Source organism: Triticum aestivum, chromosome 5A (assembly GCF_018294505.1).
Source record: "Triticum aestivum cultivar Chinese Spring chromosome 5A, IWGSC CS RefSeq v2.1, whole genome shotgun sequence".
Taxonomy (NCBI): Eukaryota; Viridiplantae; Streptophyta; class Magnoliopsida; order Poales; family Poaceae; genus Triticum; species Triticum aestivum.
The window spans coordinates 471,958,617-471,970,245 of record NC_057806.1 but is presented as its reverse complement, the minus strand read 5'-3'; the positions used below and the strand labels follow the sequence as shown (position 1 = coordinate 471,970,245).

At 44.3% G+C, this 11,629-nt stretch overlaps 1 protein-coding gene across 1 annotated transcript in view; it reads right to left on the bottom strand.

Annotated features, from left to right (window-relative positions):
- Positions 1-9,559: 9,559 nt before the first annotated feature.
- The window catches only part of LOC123101411 (putative cyclin-dependent kinase F-2), a 2,685-nt gene continuing 615 nt past the window's right edge, over positions 9,560-11,629 (bottom strand). The window contains exons 2-3 of the mRNA XM_044522876.1: positions 11,257-11,294; positions 9,560-10,820 (exon numbers count right to left, since the gene is read on the bottom strand). Of these exons, the coding sequence (XP_044378811.1) occupies positions 9,692-10,820; positions 11,257-11,294 (1,167 nt within the window). The 3' untranslated portion in view covers positions 9,560-9,691. The remainder of the gene's footprint in view (positions 10,821-11,256; positions 11,295-11,629) is intronic.

The window sequence follows — 11,629 nt, the reverse complement described above, 5'->3', positions numbered from 1 at the left end:
CGCCGCCCCGTCGCCAAGCCCGTCGCCGGCGGGCCCTGCTCCGGCCGCCGCCGACCCCGTCGTCCGGTAGCCCTCGCCGGCGCCGACTCCCTCCTTGCCGGAGCCCTGCTTCCTCGCCGGAGAGCTTCGGTGAACAGTGCCAGCCACGCCTCGGTTTCCGTGCGAAACCCTAGATCTAATCCGAGAGGTTGTTTTTTTTGCCAAGTCCCAGGAATTTTCACTTCATATGCTCCTGTTTGAGGCCCCGTAACTTTGCATCCGTAGCTCCGATTTGGACATATAGTATATCAAAATGTTCGTCTCGACGAGTAAATCATTTCATTCCATTGCATCATTTTCATTTGAGCTCATCTTGATGCCCAAAATGTTGTTCGAAGGAGGCTTCGTGAGTAAATTGTCAGATCTGCTAGTTCATCTTAGACTTTTGTCATTTTTGCCATGATTAGTGTGTGCATGCTATGCCTGTGAGTCCTTCATATGTTTTGTTAAGGATTTTGTCTTATTTCCAGAGGTGCAACCCATGCATTTTTAGGATGTGTGTGGTGGCTTGTGCAAGCTTGCAAACTGAGGCACCCGGTAAATCTGTATTCAGAGACTTGGTTGTTTTCACTAAGTCTGGGATTATTTAGTTCATGATGCCATATGTTCAGCTTGTTTCCTAGTGATCCGTGCCTCTTTTGAGTATGATCAGTAAAGGAGTTTTGTTAATCATGTGTTGTTGTTTCCATCCATGTCTTTGTTTGCAATTATGGAGCACCCTAGCTTGAGTCAATCGAGCTCTACTTTTGCTTCGTTGTGAATCTGGGCAGATCATCAACTCGTTTGCGATTTTGCCGATGCTATTGTAGTTGATCCGTGCATGCTATGTCATTGTTCTTGCCATGTATAGCTAGAATTTTGTGCCTTCTTGATGGATGTATGCTTGTCTTACCATGACTTGCACCGTAGTGAGTGCATCGAGCTCATTTACATGCCTTCGTGAGTTATATTTCAGCATGTCTCAGTTTTCACTAAGTCTGAAAACTGATTATGTTTTTGCTATGTTCCTGTGCCCGTTAGTATATTTTGTGAACCCTTTTGGCCTCAGGTCACTTTGGGTCTTTTGTTAAGCTTGTTGAGTAGCTCCATGCCATGTTCTTACTTGTCTTAATCAGGTCTTGTATCATGTTGTTTTGCTGCTCCGAAGAGGGCTTTGTGATCTGAAATTTCAGACTAGTGTTGATTTCACTAAGTCTGAAATCTGTTTTGCATTTGCGTTTTTGTCATGCTTGTTTGAACCTCATAATTGATGAATTGGCCGTGGCTCAGTGCTAGTCTTTTGTTAAGCATCTTGTGTGCATCCCTGCCATGTATTTTGTTGTCATGTTTGGTGGCTGTAGCATGTTCATTTCATTGCATTTAGATGCCTACTTGCTGTAAATCGCAGACCGGTGTCATTCTTAAAACGCTTGCCATTTCCAAACCGTAACTCCGATTCCGATGATCTTTATATCGTTTTCAAGCGATTTCATCTCATCTTTCCAGTGGCACCCTTGGAATTCCAAGTCGAGGCCAGGTTCATGCATTTCCTGTCATATCTTGCATTTTGCATCCCGCATCGCATCCCGCATAGCATATCATCATTGCATCGTATCGCTTGATCCTTGCACGTGGTTGATTGTATCCTTGTTGCTTGTTTGTCTTGTTTGGGTAGAGCCGGGAGACGAGTTCGCTATCGAGGAGCCCGTTGAGTTTGCTTGTGAGGATCCAGTCAACTCTGACAACTGTGCAGGCAAGATGATCATACCCTCGAAATCACTACTATCTTTGCTATGCTAGTTTGCTCGCTCTTTGCTATGCCAATGCTACGATGCCTACCATTTGCTTGTCAGCCTCCCAATTGCCATGTCAAACCTCTAACCCACCTTGTCCTAGCAAACCGTTGATTGGCTATGTTACCGCTTTGCTCAACCCCTCTTATAGCGTTGCTAGTTGCAGGTGAAGATTGGAGGTCGTTCCTCATTGGAACATCTTTTATTTATTTGTTGGGATATCATTATATTGCTATGTTATCTTAATGCATCTATATACTTAGTAAAGGGTGGAAGGCTCGGCCTCTCGCCTAGTGTTTTGTTCCACTCTTGCCGCCCTAGTTTCCGTCATATCGGTGTTATGTTCCCGGATTTGCGTTCCTTACGCGGTTGGGTTATAATGGGAACCCCTTGATATTTCGCCTTGTTTAAAGCTTTTCCAGCAATGCCCAACATTGGTCTTTCCAGTTGCCACCTACCCCTTTTCTTTCCCTTGGGTTCTGCAGACTCAAGGGTCATCTTATTTTAACCCCCCGGGCCAGCGCTCCTCTGAGTGTTGGTCCAACCGAGCCATGTCCGGGGCTACCAGGGGCAACTCTGGGTTGGCCTACCCGACGTCTTGCTCATCTGAATGTGCCCTGAGACAGAGATATATGCAGCTCCTATCGGGATTTGTCGGCGCATTCGGGCGGTGTTGCTGGTCTTGTTTTAACCTGTCGAAGTGTCTTGAGTTACCGAGATACCGAGTCTGATCGGAACGACTTGGGAGGAGGTCTATTCCTTCGTTGACCGTGAGAGCTTGTCATGGGCTAAGTTGGGACTCCCCTGCAGGGATTGAACTTTCGAAAGTCGTGCCCACGTTTATGGGCAGATGGGAATTTGTTAATGTCCGGTTGTAGATAACTTGAACCTTAACTAATTAAAATCAACTGAGTGTGTTGCCGTGATGGCCTCTTCTCGGCGGAGTCCGGGAAGTGGACACGGTGTTGGAGTAATGCTTGCGCAGGTTGTTCCTCTAGATTCTCGCTCGTGCTTTGCCTCCTCTTCTCGCTCTCTTTTGCGAATAAGTTAGCCACCATACTTGCTAGTCGCTTGTTGCAGCTCCACTCATATTTTACCTTGCCATACCTATAAGCTTAAATAGTCTTGATCGCGAGGGAGCGAGATTGCTGAGTCCCTGTGGCTCACAGATACTATAACTCCAGATGCAGGTCCAGGTGATTCCGCTCCAGGTGACGATTACGAGCTCAAGTGGGAGTTCGACGAGGACTCTCAGCGTTATTATGTTTCCTTTCCCGATGATCAGTAGTGGTGCCTAGTTGGGGTTTGATTCAGGGCCTTGTCGCAAGTTGGGTTCTTTTCTATTTTGGCGCCGCAGTCGGGCCATGAGTGTTTGTATGATGGATGTTATTTATGTACTTTGATGTGACGTGGCGAGTGTAAGCCAACTATGTTCTCCCCCTTTTATTATATATTACATGGGATGTTGTAATGATTGCCTAACTTGCGACATTGCTTTCAATGTGGTTATGTCTCTAAGTCGTGCCTCGACACGTGGGAGCTATAGCCGCATCGAGGGCGTTACACTATACCATGTCAATGCATCTCCCTCCAAAGATAAAGGGAAGACCTTCTTCTTGATAACATCATCGGGCATACCTACAAGCTTAAATAATCCACAAACTTCATCCACATATATTAGGTGATCATCAGGATGTAATGTTCCATCTCCTGCAAAAGGATTAGCTACTAGTTTTTCTATCATACTCGAAGGAATTTCAAAGTAGACATATTCATTTTTAGTAGGTTCAGTAGGTTGAGTAGGTTGAGGAGCAACTCTTTGCTCTACTGGTCGGGGTGAAGATACCCGAAACAAGCCCCTCAGAGGATTACTTTCCATAGTAACAAGTGACAGTAAATTTCAGCACACTATATAAATTTTTCCTTACCAAATTCCACCTACCAAAGGCGCTTCACTCCCCGGCAACGGTGCCAGAAAAGAGTCTTGATGACCCACAAGTATAGGGGATCTATTGCAGTCCTTTCGATAAGTAAGAGTGTCAAACCCAACGAGGAGCAGAAGGAAATGATAAGCGGTTTTCAACAAGGCATTCTCTGCAAGCACTGAAATTATAGGTAATAGATAGTTGTGTGATAAGATAATTTGTGACGAGCAACGAGTAACAAGAGTAAATAAAGTGCAGCAAGGTGGCCCAATCCTTTTTGTAGCAAAGGACAAGCCTGGACAAACTCTTATATATAAAAAAGCACTCCCGAGGACACAGGGAATTATCGTCAAGCTAGTTTTCATCACGTTCATATGATTCGCGTTCGGTACTTTGATAATTTGGTATGCGGGTGGACCAGTGCTTGGGTACTGTCCTTACTTGGACAAGCATCCCACTTATGATTAAACTCTATTTCAAGCATCTGCAACTACAACAGAAGTATTAAGGTAAACCTAACCATAGCATGAAACATATGGATCCAAATCAGCCCCTTGTGAAGCAACGCATAAACTAGGGTTTAAGCTTCTGTCACTCTAGCAACCCATCATCTACTTATTACTTCTCAATGCCTTCCTCTAGGCCCAAATAATGGTGACGTGTCATGTAGTCGACGTTCACATAACACCACTAGAGGAGAGACAACATACATCTCATCAAAATATCGAATGAATACCAAATTCACATGACTACTAATAGCAAGACTTCTCCCATGTCCTCAGGAACAAACGTAACTACTCACAAAGCATATTCATGTTCATAATCAGAGGGGTATTAATGTGCATATAGGATCTGAACATATGATCTTCCACCAAGTAAACCAACTAGCATCAACTACAAGGAGTAGTCAACACTACTAGCAACCTACAGGTACCAATCCCAGACTTAGAGACAAGAATTGGACACAAGGGATGAACTAGGGTTTGAGAGGAGATGGTGCTGGTGAAGATGTTGATGGAGATTGGGCCCCTCCCGATGAGAGGAGCGTTGGTGATGACGACGGTGATGATTTCCCCCTCCCGGAGGGAAGTTTCCCCGGCATAACAGCTCCGCCAGAGCCCTAGATTGGTTCCGCCAAGGTTCTGCCTCGTGGCGGCGGAGTCTCATCCCGAAAGCTTGCTTATTATTTTTCCTCGGACGAAAGACCTCATATAGCAGAAGATGGGCATCGGAGGGCCACTAGGGGCCCACGAGGCAGGGGGCGCGCTGGGCGCGCCCCCACCCTCGTGGCTGGTGAGTGTCCCCCCTCTGGTACTTCTTGCGCTCAGTATTTTTTATATATTCTGAAAATAACTTCCGTGAAGTTTCAGGACTTTTGGAGCTGTGCAGAATAGATCTCTAATATTTGCTCCTTTTCCAGCCTAGAATCCCAGCTGCCGGCATTCTCCCTCTTTATGTAAACCTTGTAAAATAAGAGAGAGTAGGCATAAGTATTGTGACATAATATGTAATAATAGCCCATAATGCAATAAATATCGATATAAAAGCATGATGCAAAATGGACATATCACCTATCAAGGGCAAACCTTTGCCTTGCACATGGTCCACTTGAGCTAGATGATGACGATCTTGACTCCCTCAAGTTGGACCGCCTTTCTTGATTGCATTGGCTCGATGAAGACTAGTTTATTGCTCCCCCATACTCCACTATGGGTGAGCCACTCTTCCGCACATCTTCACAAGTCCATTGTCATCACAATGGACGGCAAGCTTCAAACATTTGATCTCTTCGTGATGCTCCACTTGAACTTGCACACCGCAACGTAACCCCACAGAGAACTCCCACGAAAACCATGGGTTAGCAAACAAAGCGTAATGGAAAATGCTTACCATACCATGGGATCAGTTGATCCCTCGGTACATCTTGTACGCTTTGTGAGTTGATCAACTTGATTCACTCTTGACTTAATCTTGATCAACCTTGGATCTTTCCAATTCTCTTCATTTGGATGATGTCTTGAAGGTAGACATGAATATCACACAATCTTCTTCTTCAAGACATGCTTGCAATAAGCTCAACACTCACATGACCAATATTTGGATAATTCCTTAATAGCACCTTGGTCAACTCATAAACTCCTTGAAACCAACACATGGACTTCAAGAAAAACCTATGGAAAAATCCTTCAAATATAACTCAAGGCAATCATTAGTCCATAGAGATTGTCATCAATTACCAAAACCAAACATGGGGGCACCGCATGTTCTTTCAGCCTCTAAGCTTCTCTCTCTCTAGTTTTTCGGAGCTATTCTTCCTAGATGTAAAAGTGTTGCCAGATTACTACTTTGAAACACGTCGATACCTCGGAGGGGTCGTCTACTTCAAATCTTGATCGGAGAATCGTCTTAGAGAATTTTTTGTAGTCAACGTTCACACGACACCACTAGAGGAAGAACAACATAACACATCATCAAAACATTAAACAAAAACCAACTTCACATGATTGCTTATAACAAGATTTCTCCTATGTCCTCAAGAACAAACGGGGCTACTCTCAAGTCATATTCATGTTAATGATCAGCGGAGAATAATATATGATTAACAATAGCATCAACTACAAGATGTAATCAACACTACTAGAAACCCATAGGTACCAATCTGAGACAAAGATTGAATACAAGAGATGAACTAGGGTTTGGAGATAAGGTGGTGCTAGTGAACATGTTGATGGGGATGAGAAGAATGTTGGTGATGACGAGGTCTTTGATTTCCCCCTCACAGAGGGAAGTATCCCCAGCGAAATCGTTCCACCAAAGAGCCAAAGTGCTCCTATCCAGGTTTCGCCTCGAGACTGAGGCGCTTCGTCACAAAAGTCTTCTTATTATTTTTTCTAGGGCAAATTCCTTCATACAGCAGAAGATGGGCCTCGGAGGCCTGTTGTGGACTCCACAAGCTCATATGGCGTGCCTAGGGGCACCGGAGCTTGTGGGTCCCTGTTGGGCTCCCTACAGTAGATTTTTCTTCTAGTATTATTTTATATTCCAAAATAAATCTACGTAAGTTTTTAGGTCATTTGCTGCAAAGAATAGCTATCTCTGTTGTAGCTCTTTTCAAGTCCAGAATTCCAGCTGCCAGCAATCTCCCTCTTATAACGTAACTTGCAATTTAAGAGAGAAAAAGCATTATAATTACATCTAAAAGTGAAATATAACTTTAAAACAATGAAAATAACAGTACGAAAACATGATGCAAAATGGACGTATCATGCCTCCCATTGGGTAATGGCGTTAGTTTCCATCCACGCTCGAGTGAAAGCATCCCATCGTCGGACGATGTGACACCCTTCGAGGCAGGGTGAAGGAGCAGGGGGGGTCATTTCGACAATGGAACTGGAAGGCGCTCAAGTGTTGGAAAACCAAGCGATGGTGATGGTATGACCTTTGTTGACATATAGTCTTCTTCTCGAGTTTACACCGTCTGTTGCTTCAGTCCTTTGATCCCGTATGAGGGCTCCGATGACTCGGAGCGATGCTCAACTCTTTCTTGTTATCTCTTTGGGTCATCTGAGTTCTTTGTTACTCAACTTGAGCACCCTCATATCTTGTAGTTGTCTTTTATTTATGTTGTGGTGTTGTGTTGTGTTGTTCTGTTGCTTGTACTAATTTAAATCCGGGCGGTAGCCTTTTTTCTATAAAAACACGTGCTCACAAAGTTTGGTTTCTAATGCGAAGTAAGGCCTCCCTGCAACTAGAATATGTATTATCATTAATGACAACCCCACATCAAGGTTATTCATGTTACACGTATAACAAACAATCCTAATTGTGACACACATGATAAGTCAAAAAAATGGGGCTCCTATGAAGTCCAATGCCTCGCCAAACTTTCAGAAATGTGTGTCTACAACTTAAAAACTGAATTTTGAAATTGTAAGCTTCTATAAATTTTCCGAACAAACTTGTAGGATCTTTTAGTTTTGAAATTTTCCACAAAAATGGAATTTCAGTCTTGTTGAATTTTCAAAAAATTAAACTTTTAGAATATTCAACTTTCAAGAACTTTCATAAATTATGAAAATTTGAATCCCCAGATTTTGGATGTTTACTTTGGAAAAGGAAAATGAAAAAAATGCCATGGTCCCTGCGGTAGGCCTCCCCCAAGCTATAGCGCGTGTCCCGAAGGTAATCTTCCAACGTGTGCACTTCGTGCGTGTGGCCCTCCCCAGGCATGTCCGGACATGCAACACGTGCATGGGGTCCTCCACAACATGCGACGCCCCTCTAAGGTGCATTCTCTTGCTCGTGGTCAACTGCGGATGCGTTAGTTTTCAGTCAAAAGATACTTTATATTCGACCAACATACAAAATCTCATGCACAATAGTGATCAATCGAAAAAGTTTTTTTACCGGAGCCGCGAGCTACCGGTGGAGAATCTGCCGTTCAATTGCTTTCTCTGAGATTCGCGCCAGCCTTTTGTGTATAAATTAAAAATAATTTACTATGCAATACAAACAGTAGACAAAGAAATACATCTGTGCATGTCAGATGTGTGGCAGATGTGACTTAGTGGGTGACTGATTAAAAGAACGGCGCATGGGTTCTCTCCCCCAAACAAAATAGTTGCATTTTATTTGCTGGTCATATTTGGAATGGTTAATAACTTATGAACCAAATTTCCATTAATGAATTTTTTTTGTACATTTGAATTCTGGGTGATAAGACATTTAAAACAAGACCGGTGTTGGATACAATTTGGCTAGATTGAATTTTTACTATTTCAAATAATTTCACATTACAAAAAATACGATTTTACTCATTTCAATAAACAGATTTTACTCATTCCGAACAAATTATTTCACTAATTTTAAATACAGATTTCACTCATTTACAAATTGATTTTATTATTTCAAAAAAATATTTCATTTATTTCAAACAACTGATTTCACTCAGTTCAAAAAACTTATTTCACTCATTTCAGAGAACACATTAGATTCACTCATTTTAAGTACTATATTCCACTCGTTTAAAAAACTTATTTCACACATCACAAAAAAAATATTTTCAAACAACTATGTTTCACTCGTTTCAAGAAACTAATTTCACTTATTTCAGAAAACACATTACATTCAGTCAATTGAAGTACTATATTTCACTTGTTTCAAAAAAGTGATTTTACTCGTTACAAAAGATAGATTTCGCTCATTTCACTAGTTTCGGAAAACACATTACACTCACAATATACAGAAATAAATAAGGATTTTTCACAAAAATAATATTTCAATTAGAAAACTATTTCACTCATATAAAAAATATCATTTGTTCACACAGAGTGAAATAGCATGTTTCATATGTTCCATATAGAGAGTGAAATAAGTTTCGAGCACTGAAATAAGTAGTTCCACACAAAATATATGGAGTGAAATAAGTTAACTGAAATGTTGAAAATTAAATGTATTTGAAATGTATCCAAAATTGATCTTGTTGTAAAGGTCTTGACACCCGGAGATCAAATATATAAAATATTTCACATATGTAATTTTGGTTTAAAAGATATGAATGGTTGAAAATGTCAAATGAAATTTAAATGGGTACCTTTGTTATGGGAGCCAGAGAAGGAGAGTATATCTGAGCCATGCATGCATCATACTGACAAAAAGTGCTGACAAGAGTTGATAAGACATTTCATACATGATAGTATTCAACAGAATACAAAGGAATACTAGTATGCATATAGATAGTGTGCACCAATCTCCAAGAATTTAACAGTGGATTTAGCACCGGTACATCCCTGCACCGCTAAAAAGAGGTTTGCGAGTGATCAATGCAATCCAAATTTTCGGTATGAAATCAAAGTACATATATCTCCAATTTTGCCACAAACAATTCTAAACTATTCCAAAAAACAATTGTGTTAATTGAAGCCCAAAAATATTCTTTGTAGCAGCAGTTAGAGATCAGGCTGAAGCATCGACAACGGCGTTGGCGAACCATGGTCGCCTGAGCGCGGTGGTGGCCGACAACCTCTTGTCGATGTTGCACGAGAGGAGCCCCTTGAGGACTTCGAAGCCTTCTTTGGAGAGGAGGTCCTCAGGAAAGTGCTCACGGAGCTTGTTGCGGGAAATGACATGCGGCGGCGTCACCAGCTTCCCGGCGAGCGGCAATGACTCGTAGGCTGGCCAGATCGTGAACAATGGCACGCCGAGAACGCGGAAGATGGCGAGGAGCTGTTGGGCGTCGTCGTCCCCGTCGAAGAGCGGCTTCCCGGAGAGGAGCTCGGCCATGACACAGCCGAGGGACCACATGTCAACCGTGGCGTCGTAGTCGTTCTTGCCGAGGAGCATCTCCGGCGCCATGTACCGGCGTATGCCGTGCTGCCCGTACGGCGCAGGCTCGGACATGGACACCGCGAGCCCTAGGTCGCAGATCTTGACGTTGCTGATGCCGTCTGCGCCGACGAGGATGTTCCCCGGCTTAATGTCGCGGTGGATGATGCGGAGCCCGTGCATGTGCTTGGCGGCGCCGAGGAGCTGCTCCATGATGCAGCGCACATCGGCCTCGGGGAAGGGCCGGCCTTGCCGGTGCTGATGGAGGACGTCGTGCAGGCTGGGCCCGACGCACTCTGTCACGACGGAGAGCTTCCGAGCGAAGGGGTCGAGCGAGAGCGCCCGGAGCTCGACGATGGCGCGGTGGCGGTGGCACGCGGCGAGGAACGCCGCCTCGCGAAGCGTACGGGCGTCGGCGCAGCCGCAGCAGGCGACGCCGGCGGCCTCGTGCGCGCAGGGGAGCGGCTTCTTGACGGCGACGGTCCAGCCGTTGATGAGGTGGCGCGCCTCCACGACGCCGCCGAAGCCGCCCTCGCCGAGCACGCGCGTCTCCTGGTAGTCGGTGGAGCTCCAGTAGCGCGCCCTCTTGCAGAAGGCGAGCCTCGGGGCGCCGCCGCTGGTGTCCACCTTGAAGTCGGGGTGGTCGCCAGGAAGACGCGCTTGATGGCCATCGGGGAGGAGGAGGAGGTCGATGGAAGCGCGGCCGAAAAGAAAAGGAAACGAGGAGAGGATCGCACGGTGGCGGAGGTATATATTGAGGCTGGGATGCTCAGCGTCAGCGTGACGTGCTCGACTGGTGCCCGGACTGGAGGACGAGGTCAACGCGCTGCCTGGCGTGGGCGAGACTGCAACGGAAGCTTGTACGTACGCGTTCGGATTCGTAGCCGGAGACGAAGTGGAAAAGGGACTGCCTACGTGTCACTTGCCCGATTTCGATTTTGCTGCGTACCTATTGTAAACGGGATATCCGTGCATGGATATATGTGGTTGCTTTAATATTCACGCTAATATTTTTTGTTGTTGTAGAAACTTATCTAGTTTCAAAATGTCTGTTTATTTTTTTAACATCAGTACAGACACAAGCGCTCATATACACGCACATACAGTCACCCCTATGAACGCACACGCACACCCTTCCCCTACGAGCACATTTGAAAGACTGAGCCGGCATATGATTTTGAGATTTACGAAGTTACCGTAGACGCCTCGTTATCGACGGGAACGTCTCCTCCCACTGAATGCGCATCGCCGAAAATCATGAAATAAATCCAGGAATAAATACGAGTACCAGGATTTGAATCCTCGTGGGTTGGGATACTACAGTCCCTCTAATCATCCAACCACATGTTGGTTCGCGTTCATTCTTTATTTCAATGTGTATCAATCGTGTTTCTTTATGTGCCAATAAAAAAGATGATCTTGTTTGGATCGGTTTTAATATGCCCGATAATATACGATGAGACATTAATATACACTTTGGAACGCGAAGAAAAGCCGAATGTAACATGAATCTCAAATGCTGAAAATGGTAAAAAAAAACATAGCATGAATCTCAAAGCAACCATAGAC